Source organism: Microchirus variegatus (genome assembly GCF_963457635.1).
Source record: "Microchirus variegatus genome assembly, chromosome: 14".
In the NCBI taxonomy this organism is placed as follows: Eukaryota; Metazoa; Chordata; class Actinopteri; order Pleuronectiformes; family Soleidae; genus Microchirus; species Microchirus variegatus.
The window spans coordinates 17,313,895-17,334,858 of NC_139815.1; the positions used below are offsets into that span (position 1 = coordinate 17,313,895).

A 20,964-nucleotide genomic window follows, 5' to 3' on the forward strand; every position below is an offset into this window, starting at 1 on the left:
TCAGACGAACGAAAGGAGAAGATGAAGATCTGACAGAGAGGTGGCAGGAGCTCAGTCTATACGAGGTCTGTCGATTAGTACGTATGTGGTTGACAGGTGAAATCCCAGGGGAGCGTCTGTCATTGCAGTCTGCTGCCATGTCCACCACCACCACCACCACTATTACCAAGACCAACAACCGCAGGAGACACACACGTATAGACAGGGTTATGCAGCAGACACGGCAGCATCTCATTGGCCCCGGCCTCCCAGTCAGAGCCTAGATTAAAGCTTTATTGCGGACGGAGAGCAGGGCAAAAGTCAAATTAATCCCCTGCGTACTAATACATCAGCGATCTGTTGTTAAAACACTATCCAAACAGACTTCCTGGAATGGGTATTACTCTAAATAAGGGCACAATAGATTTACGGGCACATGCAAAATAACATTTTCTGTTTGTCTTTGAAACATCGGGATGCAGGGATGCGAGGGCCTCTGCTGTTGCTAAGATCTATTAAGATGCAAATGGAAGAGGGGTTTTTTTTGTTTCTCAGAAAAGGCCACCACTGCATGTGGCAAAGTGAAAAATTCATACTGTGACGAAGAAAAAAACATGTCAACAATTAACTCGTGGAAGCACTCAGAGCACAGACGTCTGCCAAGGCTGCTCAGTTTCCAGCAGTGCTATTACACTCCATCATCTTACAAAGTTAAAAACCAAAAATTTGAATCTATATCACCACCAAAATTTCGAAGCCATTTTTTAATCTATGAGCCCATAACCTACATCCTCATCCACGCTTCATTTAAAGTCTGTCCTTGTACTTTCTGATTTATGTGTGTGGCCAAAACATATCGTTGGAGTTAGAGTACGGCAAAGTTGGACGGATCTGGAGGCAAGAAATATACAGAAATATCTGAATATATGTGAGCAGCATGATGAAATAATACATGCTGTATAAAACAACTCTGTAACATGTCTGTACAAAAATAGACCTGCAAAATGTAATAAATATTAATATTTTATTTCCATTCATACTAAAATGAGGGTCTGCATCAGTCTAGCGTTCCACACGTGCATACTCGATTAAGGATGGGGATCTGTATCGGCCAGTATCAGTATCAGTATCAGTATCAGTCCGATACTGGTCAAAATCACTGGATCGGATATGGGACAGATAAAAAAGTAAAATCTGATGCAATTCAAAAAGCCTAAATGTTAGTAAACATTGAAATGACTCGGCACAAATGTGTTGTTCACAGCTTCATATGTTCATAAACGGTGACTGTAAAAATGACTGTATCGGACTAATATCGATATCAGTAGATACTCCAGTGTGTGATATCTGTATCGGTATCAGATACAAAAAAGTGCTGTCGTCCCATCCCTGTACTCAATCTCAGGTTTACATTTAACAGCAGTGATTTCTCACCCCGCATTTGTCTTTCCTTGCATTATTTGAGAGTTGTACATGTGTGTTTACCACTCAACTTCCTCATACAACCTCAAGTAAGTTTTCACATAGCAACATTTAAATTACTTGGACCCTAGTGGACACAGAGAGTATGACCCTGGCCTTACTTTAAAAAAGGATTTTAAATCCTTATAGCCACAGGAGGCTTTAAAAATAAAAAATAATTTCCCCCAGATGGATAAATACTGACACTGGAATGGCACGTCTCTGTCCAGATGAGCACATACAAAAGCATACGCTCTTCATAACAGACGACCAAAGGCAATGTTTCACTAAAATCACTATCTATACATCTACACGTGTTTCATAGCATTCAGTTTCCCAATCTCTTTCCTCTCTCTCTTAGATCACATGATTTACATTGTGCTGAAAGGTTGCTATGAAATTGTTCATCAGCAACACACAAATAAATTGCCTACCATAGCTTTAACTTCACAGTGACGGCAGCTTAACTCGGTTTGATCCAGCGTCGCAGTCTCAGGTCAGTGTTTGTGCTCTCAGCAGCTTCCTGTTGTTACTGTGAAAAGGAGAGAGTAGTATATGTTTTTCAGTGAAAGACTGACGCTGCATATAAACAAAAGACTGTCTCATCTTCCACACACATATAAAACATAGTTGATATGCTACAGACAACACTTGTTCTAACTGTAACTGTTACCCAGCAGCCACTGTGTAAATTATGAATTGAAGTCATATGTAGGCCACGCTCAGTGTTGCTGTCATCATCTAGATATGTGCTTCTAAAACGTTCATCATTTACATATTATCAAAGAGTGATGTCCATATCAGTGAAAACAACATAAAAGTGTTTTAATTAACAGCTGCAATGAGAGCAGCATAAAGCCCACTTGAGAAATCGCTAAACACCCTGACAAAGTGCTTTATTTATTATACAAAGTCCCTCAGAGGACGTTGTGTTGTTTGCAATAAACCATTAATAAACCATTTTTTGTTAATTCACGTCTACATTAGAACTTTAACAGAGAGGGTGGGCGGAGGTTGGAGCGACGACTTTGAACGTTACACCCAAGTGTTCACATAAACTTCAGAGGGAGCCGGGGGGGGGGGGGACTCATGGGAACATTGGTAACCTGAAGAGTCATGGTGTCGGTGCACTGACGCAGGGGAACCCGTGTGTGTATGTTTCACCGCTGTGTTTGCTGTTTCCTACAGCATGGCATTGTTCATATAATCCTAACAAAGACAGAAAGACTCCACTGACCTCCTCAGCACTTGTAAATCATCTGTGATCATTCATGGGTCACTGGAATATTGTCTGTGTGCTGTGACCTCTGACCTCTTGATCTGCCAGCTAATGGTTGTTTGTAATCGGGCTGAGTAGGGATTGTATCGCAGATGGCGGATAAAAACTTAACACTTAATTCTTTAAATTGAACTTACTTTTACTCAAAAGTTGTTTGACCTCCGTCACGTTTTTGCTCGTCTGATTTTGAGGAGCATAACTCTAAAAAGTAAACAACATTTGATACATGAAAACTACCAGGGATTTAGTGGTGATGCAGATTCAGAAGTGGCCTTGGTGGAGGATTGCCTTCTCTGAGGGTTTTCTCCAAAGACAGTTATTTGCTGAGAAAAACAACAAATCTTGTTTTTCTGAAAGAGATAGTAACCCAAACCCAGAAGCTTAATTTAAGAACAATTGCCTGAGCTGGTCTCTGTTACATTATAAAGTCAATACATCACATTTTAACAACTTAACCAACCAGTCCAATCACAGTTTACATCCAGAATCATTATACTGTATGCACATAAGTACCAAAAGGTAATAAATATATTTTGCCATAATTAGCTCCTATGTTATTGACACACGTTTTCTGGATTTGACTCGCATTGGGTTGCAAACTTGGAGTTACTATGGAGTAATTTGTTAAGTAAAATAAGAGGCGAAAAAACAATTAATTAAAAACAGGAAACGGAAATTTAAATAAAAAATTTAATTAAAACAAATGCATTTAATCAACCCTTCTTGGGCAAAAAAATGGCACAAAAAAGAAGAATCCTTTCTCTTTTGGCTCTGAGTCATTAACCACAGCATTAAAACCACTTACCCGTGTCTGCTATGATGATTCATTATAGGTAGATAATGCCTTAATCTTTTGGGAACCTCAGCTACTTTAAATAACAGGAACCGCTTTTGTCACAAACTAATCTGAAGGCATAATTAACAGCAGTGCTGAGTGCCTGTACAAGGTAGTGATTGAACACTTCTTCCTCTCCATGCCAACCACTAAAGAAACTGTCATAATTAGTGACATTCAATGGAGAGACTGTGGAATACAACAAATGAAGGACACTTCAGTTTCCATGATTGGGGCGAAAGAAAAACATAACTCCCTTGTGACGAGTGTTTTTTGACGTTTTTTAACAGCCACAAACTGTACAGGAAAAAAAACAGCTGCTCTCTGTTGTTGTCTCTTCAAACGTCATTGTTACGCTACATGTCTCACTGACACGGTCGAGGAGCACCAGCTAGAAAAGGTACTGTTCTCAGTGACAACGCAAGCCTGAACCAAGGGTTTTACAGGTCTAAACTGTACCATGCTTTACCAAACTCAGCTGTACCATGAAGGAAACACAGCTTTCCCGACCAGATGAGCTAACTACGGCAGCCTTAGCAGACCAAGAAAGGATGTAAATACAAATAATCCACTCCCCACCACTTTCATCAAATCTACGTGCATCAAATATATGTGAAGCCATTCTTCCTTTATTGTGTATTGAGCGCCTGCTTCAAAATGTACATTGGTTGGAGCTGCTGTAGCAACAGTTATACTAATGAAACATGGAAAAAAATATTTTTATTTTAAAGGTGCCATATGTAAGAATGTGGCCAAAAAACGGTCAAACATTCAAACATTCAAATTCAAAATACCGAGGTCTTTTAGGTTTCGTTTTCTGAAGTAACTGGCAACCCGTGGTTGCTCGCCAGCTGAGACTCTACTGACTACAATGATTGGTAGATGGCAGTAGGTGGCGCCACATGCCAAAAATATTTCAAAATATAAACATGATTTGCAGTGTGCAAAATATTTTTTTTAATGCAAATATTTTGTCTGTACTGTTGTTGTTGGTGAGTTCAGTTTGTTATATGAACATTATTCCTGAGTCTCTGTGACATATTAGGAGGATTTTATGGCCAGTTACTTTAGATTTATTACATAATGCACCTTTAAGGTTCACTAGATTTTAAGGTTCACGAGATCATACATCAACTTACTGATGTGTAGTACATTCAATTTCTGCCAATAAACCGGACTAAATGTTAGACAAAGGACCTTTAATACTGTCTTTTTACTTCCTGGTCATTGCTACCGTTAGCATTTATCTTCCTCCTCAAACTGACAAACTGCTGCTTTGCAGAGTCCTCGTCCCTGATTGGAGAAAGCGTTGTGGGATCCTGAAAAAAGAAGATTTTTTTTTAGATTTCCTGTCGGACTCCTGAGTTTTGAAATTTTAGATTACAACAATAAAGTAACATGTCTGTATCTCACTGAGGGCAGCTTTAAGTTTAAGTTTAATATTGTTTTAAACGACATATTAGTTACCCCTACGTTACTCATTAGACAAAATGGCTGCATTTAAAGTCAGTAAGTGATATTTTTTGATAGGATTTCATCAGGGCAAAACTTTAATTAACAAGAAACAGCCAATAACGTCTGTCACAGTGAGTCACGGCAAAGGATATATTTTTAAGTTTTCTAATGAGGTGAACGCAGAGATGCACAGAAAAGAGAGAGAAAGATATAGGGATAGTTGTCACACACACACACACACACAGACACACACACAGAGTGAGAGAGGGAGAGGCTCATAGAATTCCCTGTGGGCAGGCAGTGTGTGAGATCTGGGGCCCCGGGCCCTTTGGATGGCTCACGCTGAATGGATGTCCCGGCGAGGTGAGCAGGCTCATTGAGAACAGGTTACAAGGGGAAGGGAATGCTTTTGCGGCGTGTTTGGCCCCCTGACCCACTGTCCAACGTCTGGCTTGGCAGCTTTGAAACCCAACATATTTATTTGTAATGCTGTGAAGAGAGAGGGCGGAGCAGCTGTCAGAATAAAGTCATCGTCCTGCTGACAGCTTCATCTCGCGTTGAAGGGCAGCTATGACAGGCACACAATGTCGCTGCGTCAGGCCGCCCCGGGGCGAGGGACTGTCATATGTGGACATGCTGGAAATTTAGCGGCCACCTCCCCTCTCTCTCTCCCTCTTTCGCTCCCCTTTCTCAAGCCCCCTTGAATTATTTCTTTGGCCCAGTTTGAAATGTTTTTCATCTTTGTGTACAAGGATGTCAGCAGGGCAACATGGGGGAGTTTCTTTGTAGTTTTCTCCACACGAAAAAGCAAAATATCAGGCAGAGAACTAGTCCACATTTACATGTAGTTATGTCATATAAAATAAATGATATGTATTCCATGAGGTGTCACCTCTGTGAGACTCATTTATCAAATATACATTGGATGCTGATTGCAGTCGATTTAGAATCAGCAACATGGAACGACGACAGAGCAGCCTGTGTGCACACGGCCTCCTCCGTGAAATTGCACTCGCAGTTCTCTGGGAGGTGAAGCAGCCGGCAGCTGGCATGTTAATACACATGGGCACTCAGCATCCTTTCATATCAATAAGTCATTATCTGAGTGGTGCCACTGAAACTGACATTCTGCAGACCTCAGTGAAGCGCCGACAAAGACTGGGGAGGGAGCAGTGGTTCAGTGCTGGCCCACTGCCCCTGTATGAGGTGTGATCCATGCCACAGTGAAAGCAGGACAACTGCCAATGAAGGAACCACTCGGACTGGATTTGCACTGCATTTCACACATGGGCTGCACGGGTGTTATGGTCTAAAAAGGCTCACATAATCCAAGATTCATTCCCAGACAGGGATGGAGGCTCGGACACTCCTCTTTCTTTCCAAAAACGTCCCCAAACGTTGAATATTTCTGGTTTATTTACTCAGGTTTTATACAAACACTGTCACTTTAATCAATGAATGAATTTTTTTTTTTTTTTTTACAGTTATGATTATTGGTTGATTCTTGTTTGTTTCACATGTAAAAGGTCAAACTCCACAATCATTGGCTTTATAGAGTAAGTGTTTCTTTTCTTGTTGATCCAGGAGATTAAGAAAGTTTGTCTTTATGCTTTATCTTAAATTCATTATTCTATTTTCATTATTTCTATTTTACTATTTTATTCTACTTTATTTTTCGCTGCTGTAACAAAATTATTTTTTTCCTTGGGTGACCAAAACACAAACATTCTATTCTATCCTATTCTATTCACATCAGTGCACACTTTGGGGAAGGATTTTAAACTCTGGAAAAAGATTTACCTTGACATCAGTTATTGTACCAACCAATCTACACAAGGTGAAAATGACAAAAAGCACTTAATACCAGAGATGAATGAAAACAGAAAAAAACGTAGTTTAAAAGCCTGAAATCACAGAGAAGTTATGAGTGTCCTGAAAGCGTTGTGTCGACTCGTGTGTCGCTCAGTGAGGTCAAATCACCTTTGGCTGAGCACAGACGAACAGCTGCAGAGAGCAAACCAAACCACAACAGACTGGTTTTCGTTTTTAGACCATCATCACGTCACCCACGGAATTAACTTCAAGTAGCTGATACGACCTGACACCAGTCATTTTATGAGGTTTAAACCAGTGGTTCTCCATATTTTTCTTGAAGGACGTCGTGTATCTTTAGGATTGTATATACTGAGGAATCCCATCTTACAAAAGAATAACATACTACATTTGAAATACTGTATATTGATTATATTTCACAATATTCATTACAAACAAATTCTACAATTTTACCCCCAAACCTTAATGAACTTTATCTGTAATTTTGTTTGCATATATTCTATATGGGTTATTATTTACTTAAAAGTCTGGCTTTTGATGACACGAGAATTCTTGAGCCAACATTTGTTGCTTTCATTTTTTTTTTTTAAATAAAATTTATTTAAAAAATAAATAAATCAATAGATGGAGCTTTACCTTGACTGAGCCTGAGTGTGTGAAAGTGTGACCTTTTCTGGAAAAATGTAGCTATAGAGACACAGCCATGGTGTCGAGCTTTAAGTGTCCTAGAAAAGACATAAATAAAGAGGAATTTAGTTTCTCCTCACACACAGAATGATTGTGTTGAGACATTAGGTACCCGCCATACACACGTCACCACTGAACCTCTCAGCACCACCGTTTCTCCACCCTCAGCCCCGATTACCACTCATCTCTAATTGATATTTTCATATCTCTAATTGATAAGAAAAATAACACAAGAAAGCTTGTTAATGGTGAACACAACTGTTCCAGACAAAAGGGCAAACATGACAAATCACACTATACAGCAGGAGCGAGCAGAAGGCGACGCCTGGGCTGCAGCCAGTGTGTGTGTGTGTGTGTGTGTGTGTGTGTGTGGGTGGTGGAGGGTATTTCACTCATCACTATCATATTTCATCACTGTTTCACACATGGACTCCAAATCATCAATTCTCACAGCTAAACGTGTGTAGGTTTCATGTATGAACATACAAGACACGGGCTGCAGTGAGTGGATGGAGCGTAATTATGTGTTGATGTGTATAAAAATGCTAAATAAGGAAAAAGTACTTACTACATTCAAGGACCAGTGTGTCAGGAAACCTTGGTGGCCTTCTCCTACCAGAAAGGATGCAACACTTTCGAAAATCTTCTTTTTTGTTGGTTTATACATCAGGTTTATCCAATCCTATCCAACCTTATTTGAAAAGCACATTTAAAAACAACCACAGTGGACAAAAGTACTGTACAGAACAATAAATATAACACACACATAAATAAAAGGCATAGAAACTCACAAGGCAATAATTAAAAGACATATAAACTTGGACAATGAACCATAGTAAAAACAGATTAAATCAAATATATAAAATAGAAATAACTAAACACTGTCAAAGGCCAATGAAAAGAGATGAGTTTTAGAGGTCAAATCATTGCATCATTGTTTCAGGGTCACATTAGCGAATGCACGGCCCCCTCTGAGCTTGTGTTTAGTCTTTGGCAACAGTCAGGATCAGCTGATCAGCTGACCTCAGTGAGCGGGAAGTGAAGGTGTGTGAAGGTGCAGCAGCTCAGAGAGGTAAAGCAGGGCAAGGCCATTCAGGGATTTATAAACAAATGAATCGTAAAAATGCATGAGCAGCAAGTGAGGTGTTTTTTCGTAGTTAGCTTCTACTCCAAACTGCAAAGGCCTTTGTCTAAAGTACAGATAAAATACGGAAATTAAACAAGTTTTATTTTTGAAGCTATGAAGCATGAACACAAACATGTTGTGCAGCTTATAAATCCTGCTAAATGTTCCACACTGGACCTTTCATCATAGAGGGTATAGGGCAAACATCCATTCACATTCATTTTCACTCAGCTGTGAGTGTGTGCAGTTCATTAGGTAGATTACAGACGGAGCTGCAGCCTGCTGGAAACGCTAACTGAGGTAGACGAGGCTTAAATCCTCCACTGTGAAGCCGACTTCCTCGTCACTCGCTCTATTCCTGACATGCTGCACAGGCGACGAGGAGGAGAAGGAAGGAAGGAATGAAGGGAGGGGGAGGGTTAACTATCAGCCATAACGTGTAACTGAAGATCAGCTTTCCCCCCCACAGCTTCACTCCTCCTCACCACTGTCACCACCGACACACACTACTACACACTCCTCCTCCTCTATCCCTTCCCCTCCCTTCATCGTTCTCCTCTCCCAGCATCCCCTGCTGTTGTTGTTGGGGTGGTCCCTGTTTCTGCTGTCACCAAGCTGCTGGTCTTTCAGCTGCCCGGACTCCCTCCCCGTATTTCCCCCCCTCCCCTCTGCTCTCTTAGGCGTCACGAGATTACTGAAGCAGTGCTGACATCTCTATCAGCCTGACCTAACACTCTGCCCTTTTCCTCCCACCCTCCATCTCCTCTCCCCCTCCTCCGCCCGCCTGCACTCCAGGATCCTCAGCCACAAAACTACTACGACTACTACTACTACTACACGTTATTAACTAGAAATAGGACAGACCAAGGCTGCTCAGTTTCCCACATCATTACCAAACTGTTATAATTGTTTTCTCTGCCATAACCTAGGACATTCCATTCAAATCCACACCTTACTTTTTGAGTTATAATGCTGCTTGCTCACAACCTAAAATCAAATAAAAGGGGAAAGCCATAAAAAAAAAAAAACATAGAGAAATAAAAATGCATCATAAACATGCACATGTACAGAAATAAACAGTTTCTTTAACCTTTAAATGTGGAGTAATATATAGCAGATTATGTCACGAGTCACTAGCATGTTATTTGATACATATACTGTATACATGCTAACTAAAAATACATCTGATACTTTATTCTAAAAAATAAATATTTTCTTTTGCGGTGGTTAAAGAATTTGCATTTAGAATTTATTTTTGGACGAGATTTTACTCTTTTATTCAATTTGACAGCTGTAAGTCAATAACTTATGCTGGTACAGATAAAAGTACAGTTAAATGTGTCAAACTCTGCCAAATAAAACATTATATGATATTTACACGTCATTAATAATGCAGTTACAACAATAGTGACATGAATTCCGATAATAATTGTAGTAATTCTTTTTAACTGTGAAGTGTTTTATGAGGTATATTGTGAGTCACATAAAGGATTTGAATGCTTCTCTGTCAGAATAATAGTTTCTATTTCAGAGTTTTTTTTTTACTGCTTTCATCCCACATGAAAAATAGATTAAAAGTTGGAGTCAAAGCACAGCTGGTTCGGTGGGAGGGAGAGAGAGAAGGAGGGTGCTGTGTCTGCAGGCATTTGGACAATTGTTTTTTTTTTCGGAAATTGTACATGTCATTTCGTCTTAGACCACCAAATAAGGTGAAATGGATATCGGAGCAGATGTACAACAGTTTACATGCCATATTTTCTGCTTCTGAAAAGACGCCTTGTTATTTTACACAGAGGATGAAAACATTAATGTGGCCGGACCACACACGGTATAAGGTGTTTTCATGCTGTCACAGCTAATGCTCGATATTTGGTGGGATTTAGGTCACGTGTAATGGGACCGATGTCACACATTTGCCCTTCAGAGATGTTTAGTGTAAGTTTCAGCTCACGGGCTGCCAGCGTGAACAGCCTGAAAAGCAAAATGAGGACAATTCCGCAGTGCAAACCACAGTTTGTTTTTCCTGTACACTCCCTGAGACTGCGTGTACTTGATCCCGATGGAAAACTAGAGCAGCTGTCACGCTGGTGACAGCTGTTACATCATCTCTAAAACCAATCTCACCCCATACACAATGTCTGCGTTTACAAGTGTCTATATGTGCGGAAAAGGGGAACTGCACGGTGATAAGGTCAGTCCTTTCTTCCTCATGTCTCGTCTTGTCCTGCACTTTGTGTGTCAGCATGTTCAGGACTATTATTAGCCGTCGGAATGTCTCGGCTCCATTGAAAGACAAACTAATGCTCCGTAATTTTATTGTTCCCGCTGAATGAAGTGATCCCTCGGCCGTGTCATTTCACACATATGACCAGTTTCTCTCCTCATAAGTGATATTAAATTTCCCCCAGCTGAATGCGGCTTTTGCTCACCGGCTGCTTTCATCCAATCACCCCCCAGTGTTGGCTTTTGAAAGTTGTAAAGGGGAATGATTTTCATCAGCAGACAAACTGCTGTTCTTGATAGAATTCCTCGGTGGAGTGTTGTTATTAAGCAACCTAAAATGACAGTCTGCTGGTGGGCCTGCAAGTGGAAAGATGCTGTCCATTAACTGTCAACAATGACCACTGGGTTTACCCTCCCATGGGACTGGTAAGCAAGGCATCGTCTCATCCCGAGTCTGGCTGAGAGATCACACAGGCCCCATTGTCTCCAGCAGCCTGGGGTCTCATTGTAGCAGTGCCTCTGGGAAAGGACAAACCTTCATGTCCGTGGTCTGTTTAAGAATGGGCTTTCTCCAGGCTGAGGCCACGAAAACTTAACAGGATGAATCTCAGGGAACACAGGGAGGCTACGGAGTAGATTTGGAAATGGGGGCACCCCTCCTTAGATGGGGTTTGGATTCCCCATGCAGACCTCCCTCTCCCCTCTCCCAGTGCTGACCTCCCTTCTCCACCTCTGTTTAATAATGCCTGGGCCTTGGTCATTATTTTGGGCAGATGGAGACGGGGGCAGGCAGTGAAAGGAGCTGGTGTCACTCCTGAGGAGAGGATGGTAGGGATGACAGAGAAGAAAAAGCGAATCATAGAAAAGATCAAAAGCAGAAGCTCGCCTTTCACTCGCCTGAAAGCGCTAAAGAGGATAAGGAGCGATCGGGCCTGGGGTCTCCTGTCTTCTCTGGCAATTAGACTCAGCTGATAGAGAGAAAGGCGTGAATGGCAGGGTTCAAGGCCCTCTCTAGGACTCACACAACGGGAAGGAGTTTTTTCCCCGACGCCTCCTTTATCTTCCTCTCCTTTCAGAGTGTCAGAAATGCAGCTGAAATATCTCTCAAAAAAGACAGCACAATCCCCAATGCCAAACCCTAATCACAGAGGCTGATGAGGAGGAGAAGAAGAAAAAACACACACACATTCTTTTCACAATTCATCTTTACACTTTATATGAGGCCAGGATTCAAGGTAGGTGTAGTCGATTTATATGTGATAATTAAATTGAGGAAATCAGAGCTCACATTTTCATTAGACAGGAGAATACATTTCATCCCGGGTATGTGGTTAGTTTAATCATCAGTATATATGTCTTTATAATGTTTTTAAATAAAAATCATGTATTTGGCTGAGCTCATTCAATTCAAATAGAAGATTGTTTTTACCCCAATGTATCAAATTAATAGAAAGCAAATGTAATGAGAATTCATAATGAAGAACCATTAAGGCATGAGTAAACATACTGCGAGTGTCACTGATGGACAGGCAGCCATGATGGTTTTATACGATGGCCTTGACCGTTTCAGACAATATAATATTCTTTTTTTGTTTTGATTCTTTTTCTTTTTTGACAAGACAGCCATCTCGGCCACAGCACAGCAACATGTCCCACAGGAACCTATTACCATCTTCTACATATGCAAGAGTTTGAATAGGCAGTCTATCATCCTCACAGAGGGACACAGAGCTTTTGCTGCAACTTTAATAGCTTGTCATAAAAGGTGCATGGGGTGGTTTCAATTATACAGTCATTAGAAACTGAGCAAAGACTATTTGGGTCATACAGATGTAATTTTTGCATGTGTATCTTCTTTGGTTAAGGTTGTTAAAAACACCAGTCGCAAAGTAACAGACACAAAAAAATAAAAAGCTGAGGTAAGTGAATAATGTTAGTAATTTGACACACAAAGAACACAAAATGGTCTGAATGGTGTGGGGGATTTGATGCCATGTTTAAAAAGAAGGTTTGTCTGTGGAGAACTCCCTACAAAGGTGTATTTAGGCCTAACATTTTGGACCCCAGCCCATAATCCTCCTGCAGACACACCTGTAGAGAAGAGTATAAAGACTCTGGACAGCACTGAGTCAAACATAGATCATCAGGAGTCTCTCCACAGAAGATCCACAGCCTCCAGACCAACCCTGAAGATGACTCCCACTGTCAGCCTGCTGTTGCTGCTCCTGCTCGGCCTCTCTCAGGCTCATCCTCTCCTTGATGAAGTAAATGAAGATGAAGACTCAGACGACGTTGACATCACCACCAGGATTCTGACCTCCAACAACGCCACAGATGAGATCTTGCTGGAAGGAGACCTGCTCGCTCCCCAAACCAGAAACGCCATGACGTGCTGGTATCAGAGCTGCCAGTGGAAGAAAGGATACAATGGTCTGGTAACAATCCCATTCACTGTGAGCAGTGAGTTCACCAGCTGGGAAAAGCAGAAGATTGACTCTGCCATGAAGGTCTACCACAGCAGTACCTGCCTCCGCTTTGTCCCCCGTCAGAACGAGTACGACTACATCAGCATCGAGAACAAAGGTGGATGTTTCGCCGCTCTGGGCAGAGTGGGAGGAAGACAGGTGCTCTCTCTGAACAGACAGGGCTGCGTCTACCACGGTGTCATCCTGCACGAGATCAACCATGCTCTGGGCTTCCAGCATGAGCAGACCAGGAGCGACCGTGACAACTATGTCAGGATCAACTGGGAGTACATTAACCCACAGAGCGCCTACAACTTCTACAAGCACAACACCAACAACCTGAACACTCCCTACGACTACTCCTCCATCATGCACTATGGAAGAACAGCCTTCACTGTCCAGTACGGGAAGGATACAATCACTCCCATCCCCAACCCCAATGTCCAGATCGGCCAGAGGCGGGGCATGTCCCGCTGGGACATCATCAGGATCAACACGCTCTATGGCTGCTAATAATGCTAATGTTAAATGTCCTGTTTGTGTTCTTTTTTCCTGTCATTAATAAAAAGCAACTTGAACGAGACAAATGGTTAATTTCACTACATTCTTTGTAAATTCTGATAACAGAATACATGACCACAACATGCCTCGAATGTCCAAAATAAAAGGTAAAGCATCACGACTGCAGTTGTATCTATTTCAAAAATCTTTCATATGAAGTCAGTTACACTAACACAAATAAAGGATTGTTAAAGCTGCATCAATGTCTGTTGCATGCAAACCACAAAATACATTCACACAATGCTGATAAAGTCTGCCAGTTCCACAAGACTCTTTCTGTCCGTCACCCTCTCACAGTATAACAGTGTTTTTAGTTGTTATGCCACCCAGCAACATTTCCATGCTGCACACTGTGTATGTATTTTTCATCACAACTGAGCAGGCAAGGCAGAAGAATCACACAGCACGAATAAAATAAGACGATTTCATACAGTTACACTTTGGTTGAAAGAGGAGGTTCAGACGTGGATTCTACTGTCAAAAATTGAGCACTGCCTTAACAACTGCCTGCATGCGCCAAAACATCACAGCTGCTGTTCACTCCATCTTGCAGCTTAACGTTTCCTAGATGAAGTCCAGATGAGTAAGGCTACATTAAAAGACAAATATATAACACATACCTTACAGAAGGACTGGCAGAAGGTAGAAGGTGTCTCTGCATGTGTGTCTGAATGTGTGAGGGACAGTGGGGGAGACAGAGAAGACACAGTCGGTTAATTTAAATGCGTTTTAAAAGTTAGATTTTAGTCTGACAAAGACCATATTTTGGTTTTCTGAATGTTATGTAAATATGTTAGTCCGTCTACAATTGAGCTGGCCTTAATCAGACTAACATACCTAGATAATGTGATACATAGTCCGATTCCTCTTGCATGTATATCATTAGTCGGACTGGAGTCAGACTTGGCGTTCTGCACATGCAGCAAAATGTCCTCCCAGCTCTTTGACCTGGAAGTAGAAGGAGATGACGTATAAACTGCAGTACTGTTGTCGGAAAAAAACAAACACAATGGCATCAGCAAGAGCGAAAGTTACAGAGAAACGCGATCCATCTCAATGTTCATCTCGCTGTTTGTTTTTCTGTGACATAAAGATCAACAGGAAACTGTTCGATATGCACAATCTCATCGAGAGGATGAGTCAGACGTACGTGTCCAATTAATCTATTTTCTCGTCCTCATGTACACTTGGACTCAGCAAGTTGTCTGATTGCCTGTCTTAGTCAGACTACGGCCTTGCTCGATTAAACTGTTCATGTAAACATGGGCAGCCCATGGCCAAGTGGAAAGGGAACTTGGCTTGTAACCAGAGGGTTGCCAGTTAGAGTCCCCACTACCTCCTACATATGCAAGAGTTTGAATAGGCCGTCTATGATAGACAGTCTATCATCCTCACAGAGAGACACACAGCTTTTGCTGCACATTTCATAGCTTGTTATGAAATGTGCATGGGGGATTTCAATTACACAGTCTTTAGATACTGAGCAATGATTTGGGTCAAACGAATTACATTTTTCTTTTCTTTTGTAAAGGTTGTTAAAAACACTAGAATAGCAAAGTAACATGACAAATAAAAGTTGAGGTAAGTGTGGCAGAGTAATTTGACACAAAGACGACAAAATGGCCTGAAAACTGGTGTGGAGGATTATATGCCATGTTTAAAAAGAAGGTTTGTCTGTGGAGAACTCCCTACAAAGGTGTATTTAGGCCTAACATTTTGGACCCCAGCCCATAATCCTCCTGCAGACACACCTGTAGAGAAGAGTATAAAGACTCTGGACAGCACTGAGTCAAACATAGATCATCAGGAGTCTCTCCACAGAAGCTCCACAGCCTCCAGACCAACCCTGAAGATGACTCCCACTGTCAGCCTGCTGTTGCTGCTCCTGCTCGGCCTCTCTCAGGCTCATCCTATCCAGGATGAAGGAAATGAAGATGAAGATGAAGACGACGTTGACATCACCACCAGGATTCTGACCTCCAACAACGCCACAGATGAGATCCTGCTGGAAGGAGACCTGCTCGCTCCCCAAACCAGAAACGCCATGACGTGCTGGTATCAGAGCTGCCAGTGGAAGAAAGGACACAATGGTCTGGTAACAATCCCATTCACTGTGAGCAATGAGTTCACCAGCTGGGAAAAGCAGAAGATTGACTCTGCCATGAAGGTCTACCACAGCAGTACCTGCCTCCGCTTTGTCCCCCGTCAGAACGAGTACGACTACATCAGCATCGAGAACAAAGGTGGATGTTTCGCCGCTCTGGGCAGAGTGGGAGGAAGACAGGTGCTCTCTCTGAACAGACAGGGCTGCGTCTACCACGGTGTCATCCTGCACGAGATCAACCATGCTCTGGGCTTCCAGCATGAGCAGACCAGGAGCGACCGTGACAACTATGTCAGGATCAACTGGGAGTACATTAACCCACAGAGTGCCTACAACTTCTACAAGCACAACACCAACAACCTGAACACTCCCTACGACTACTCCTCCATCATGCACTATGGAAGAACAGCCTTCACTGTCCAGTACGGCAGGGATACAATCACTCCCATCCCCAACCCCAATGTCCAGATCGGCCAGAGGCGGGGCATGTCCCGCTGGGACATCATCAGGATCAACACCCTCTATGGCTGCTAATAATGTTAATATTAAATGTCCTGTTTGTGTTCTTTTTTCCTGTCTTTAATAAAAAGCAACTTGAACTTGAACTGAAATGGTTAATTTCACTACATTCTTTGTAAATTCTGATAACAGAATACATGACCACAACATGCCTCGAATGTCCAAAATAAAAGGTAAAGCATCACGACTGCAGTTGTATCTATTTCAAAAATCTTTCATATGAAGTCAGTTACACTAACACATAATCACAGAGGCAAATAAAGGATTGTTAAAGCTGTATCAATGTCTGTTACATGCAAACCACAAAATACATTCACACAATGCTGATAAAGTCTGCCAGTTCCACAAGACTCTTTCTGTCCGTCACCCTCTCACAGTATAACAGTGTTTTTAGTTGTTATGCCACCCAGCAACATTCCCATGCTGCACACTGTCTGTATGTATTTTTCATCACAACTGAGCAGGCAAGGCAGAAGAATCACACAGCGCGAGTAAAGCAAGACAAATTCATACACTTACACTTTGGTTGAAAGCAACAAGAAGAGGTTCAGATGTGGATTCTACTGTCAAAAATTGAGCACTCCCTTAACAAGTGCCTGCATGCGCCCAAACATCACAGCTGCTGTTCACTACACCATGCAGCTCCACGTTTCCTAGATGAAGTCCAGATGAGTAATACTACATTAAAAGACCAATATTTAACAAATACCTTACAGAAGCACTGGCAATGGTAGAAGGTGTCTCTGCATGTGTGGCTGAATGTGTGAGGGACAGTGGGGGAGACAGAGCAGACACAATCATTTCGTTTACATGCATTTTAAAAGTCCGATTTTAGTCAGAAGAAGACCATATTTCGGTTTTCTTAATGCCACGTAAAGATATTAGTCCATCTAAAATTGAGCTGGCCTTAATCAGACTCACATACCTGGATAATGTCATAGTCCGATTACTCTTGCATGTATATGATTAGTCGGACTGGAGTCGGACTCGGCATTCCGCACATGGACATAAAATTTGGAAGTAGAAGGAGATGACGTTTAAACTGCAGTACTGTTGTCGGAAAAATACAAACACAATGGCGCCAGCGAGAGCGAAAGTTACAGAGAAACACGATCCATCTCACTGTTCATCTCACTGTTTGTTTTTCTATAACGTAAAGATCAACAGGAAACCGATTCAATATGCACCTCTGGTTACAAGTTGTCCGATTGCCTGTCTTAGTCAGACTACAGCCTTAGCTATATTAAAATGTGCATGTAAACATGGGCAGCCCATGGCCAAGTGGAAAGGGAACTTGGCTTGTAACTGGAGGGTTGCCAGTTGGAGTCCCCACTATCGTCTACATATGCAAGAGTTTGAATAGGCCGTCTATCATCCTCACAGAGGGACACAGCTTTTGCTGCAACTTGAATAGCTTGTCATGAAAGGTGCATGGGGATTTCGATAACAGTCTTAAGAAACTGAGCAAATTTTGATGATTTGGGTCACACAAATAACATTTTCTTTTCTTTGGTAAAGGTTGTTAAAAAAACCACTAGTATAGCAAAGTAACATTAAAAAAAGTTGAGGTAATTGTGGCAGAGTAATTTGACACACAAAGACGACAAAATGGCCTGAAAACTGGTGTGGAGGATTATATGCCATGTTTAAAAAGAAGGTTTGTCAGTGGAGAAGTCCCTACAAAGGTGTATTTAGGCCTTACATTTTGGACCCCAGCCCATAATCCTCCTGCAGACACACCTGTAGAGAAGAGTATAAAGACTCTGGACAGCACTGAGTCAAACATAGATCATCAGGAGTCTCTCCACAGAAGCTCCACAGCCTCCAGACCAACCCTGAAGATGACTCCCACTGTCAGCCTGCTGTTGCTGCTCCTGCTCGGCCTCTCTCAGGCTCATCCTCTCCATGATGAAGGAAATGAAGATGAAGACTCAGACGACGTTGACATCACCACCAGGATTCTGACCTCCAACAACGCCACAGATGAGATCCTGCTGGAAGGAGACCTGCTCGCTCCCCAAACCAGAAACGCCATGACGTGCTGGTATCAGAGCTGCCAGTGGAAGAAAGGACACAATGGTCTGGTAACAATCCCATTCACTGTGAGCAATGAGTTCACCAGCTGGGAAAAGCAGAAGATTGACTCTGCCATGAAGGTCTACCACAGCAGTACCTGCCTCCGCTTTGTCCCCCGTCAGAACGAGTACGACTACATCAGCATCGAGAACAAAGGTGGATGTTTCGCCGCTCTGGGCAGAGTGGGAGGAAGACAGGTGCTCTCTCTGAACAGACAGGGCTGCGTCTACCATGGTGTCATCCTGCACGAGATCAACCATGCTCTGGGCTTCCAGCATGAGCAGACCAGGAGCGACCGTGACAACTATGTCAGGATCAACTGGGAGTACATTAACCCACAGAGTGCCTACAACTTCTACAAGCACAACACCAACAACCTGAACACTCCCTACGACTACTCCTCCATCATGCACTATGGAAGAACAGCCTTCACTGTCCAGTACGGGAAGGATACAATCACTCCCATCCCCAACCCCAATGTCCAGATCGGCCAGAGGCGGGGCATGTCCCGCTGGGACATCATCAGGATCAACACGCTCTATGGCTGCTAATAATGCTAATGTTATATGTCCTGTTTGTGTTCTTTTTTCCTGTCATTAATAAAAAGCAACTTCAACATATGAGGCAAATGGTTAATTTCACTACATTCTTTGTAAATTCTGATAACAGAATACATGACCACAACATGCCTCGAATGTCCAAAATAAAAGGTAAAGCATCACGACTGCAGTTGTATCTATTTCAAAAATCTTTCATATGAAGTCAGTTACACTAACACACAATCACAGAGGCAAATAAAGGATTGTTAAAACTGCATCAATGTCTGTTACGTGCAAACCACAAAATACATTCACACAATGCTGATATAGTCTGCCAGTTCCACAAGACTCTTTCTGTCCGTCACCCTCTCACAGTATAACAGTGTTTTTAGTTGTTATGCCAACCAGCAACATTCCCATGCTCCACACTGTGTATGTATTTTTCATCACAACTGAGCAGGCAAGGCAGAAGAATCACACAGCGCGAGTAAAGCAATACAGCTTCATACAGTTACACTTTGGTTGAAAGCAACAAGAAGAGGTTCAGATGTGGATTCTACTGTCAAAAACTGAGCACTCCCTTAACAACTGCCTGCATGCGCCAAAACATCACAGCTGCTGTTCACTCCACCTTGCAGCTCCACTTTCTAGATGAAGTCCAGATGAGATACACTACATTAAAAGACGAATATATAAAACATACCTTACAGATGCACTGGCAGAAGGTAGAAGATGTCTGTGTCTGAATGTGTGAGGGACAGTGGGGGAGACAGAGAAGACACAATCGTTTCGTTTACATGCGTTTTAAAAGTCAGATTTTAGTCTGACAAAGACCATATTTCGGTTTTCTTAATGCCATGTAAAGATAATAGTCCATCTAAAATTGAGCTGGCCTTAATCAGACTAACATACCTGGATAATGTGATAGTCCAATTATTCTTGCATGTATATGATTAGTCGGACTGGAGTCGGACTTGGCATTCCGCACATGGACATAAAATTTGGAAGTAGAAGGAGATGACGTTTAAACTGCAGTACTGTTGTCGGAAAAAAACAAACACAATGGCACCAGCGAGAGCGAAAGTTACAGAGAAACACGATCCATCTCACTGTTCATCTCGCGGTTTGTTTTTCTGTAACGTAAAGATCAACAGGAAACTGATTCAATAAGCACTAGTTTATCGAGAGGCTGAGTCAGACGTAGGTGTCCAACAAATCTATTTTCTCGTACTCATGTACACTTGGACCTGGCCAGTTGTCCGATTGCCTGTCTTAGTCAGACTACAGCCTTAGCTCGAATAAACTATGCATGTAAACATGGGCAGCCCATGGCCAAGTGGAAAGGGAACTTGGCTTGTAACTGGAGGGTTGCCAGTTGGAGTCCCCGCTATCTTCTTAATATGCAAGAGTTTGAATAGGCCGTCTATCATCCTCACAGAGGGACACACAGCTTTTGCTGCAACTTGAATAGCTTGTCATGAAAGGTGCATGGGGATTTCAATAACAGTCTTAAGAAACTGAGCAAATCTTGACGATTTGGGTCACACAAATTACATTTTCATTTCTTTGGTAAAGGTTGTTAAAAACACTAGTATAGCAAAGTAACATTAAAAAAGCTGAGGTAATTGTGGCAGAGTAATTTGACACACAAAGATGACAAAATGGCCTGAAAACTGGTGTTGAGGATTATATGCCATGTTTAAAAAGAAGGTTTGTCTGTGGAGAACTCCCTACAAAGGTGTATTTAGGTCTAACATTTTGGACCCCAGCCCATAATCCTCCTGCAGACACACCTGTAGAGAAGAGTATAAAGACTCTGGAC

The 20,964-nt window shown here is 42.1% G+C and overlaps 3 protein-coding genes across 3 annotated transcripts; all 3 read left to right on the forward strand.

Moving 5' to 3' along the window:
• Positions 1 to 13,070: 13,070 nt before the first annotated feature.
• On the forward strand, positions 13,071 to 13,856 carry LOC310936818 (high choriolytic enzyme 1-like; the record flags this gene model as incomplete). Its single annotated transcript, XM_083900972.1, has 1 exon — positions 13,071 to 13,856. One exon carries the CDS (start codon positions 13,071 to 13,073, stop codon positions 13,854 to 13,856), a length of 786 nt encoding a protein of 261 aa, XP_083757098.1.
• A 1,900-nt stretch (positions 13,857 to 15,756) lies between these two features.
• On the forward strand, positions 15,757 to 16,542 carry LOC310936670 (high choriolytic enzyme 1-like; the record flags this gene model as incomplete). Its single annotated transcript, XM_083900779.1, has 1 exon — positions 15,757 to 16,542. The coding sequence occupies one exon, from the start codon at positions 15,757 to 15,759 to the stop codon at positions 16,540 to 16,542; it is 786 nt and encodes a 261-aa protein (XP_083756905.1).
• Positions 16,543 to 18,368: 1,826 nt separating this feature from the next.
• LOC310936720 (high choriolytic enzyme 1-like) lies at positions 18,369 to 19,154 on the forward strand (the record flags this gene model as incomplete). Its single annotated transcript, XM_083900841.1, has 1 exon — positions 18,369 to 19,154. One exon carries the CDS (start codon positions 18,369 to 18,371, stop codon positions 19,152 to 19,154), a length of 786 nt encoding a protein of 261 aa, XP_083756967.1.
• Positions 19,155 to 20,964: the final 1,810 nt, after the last annotated feature.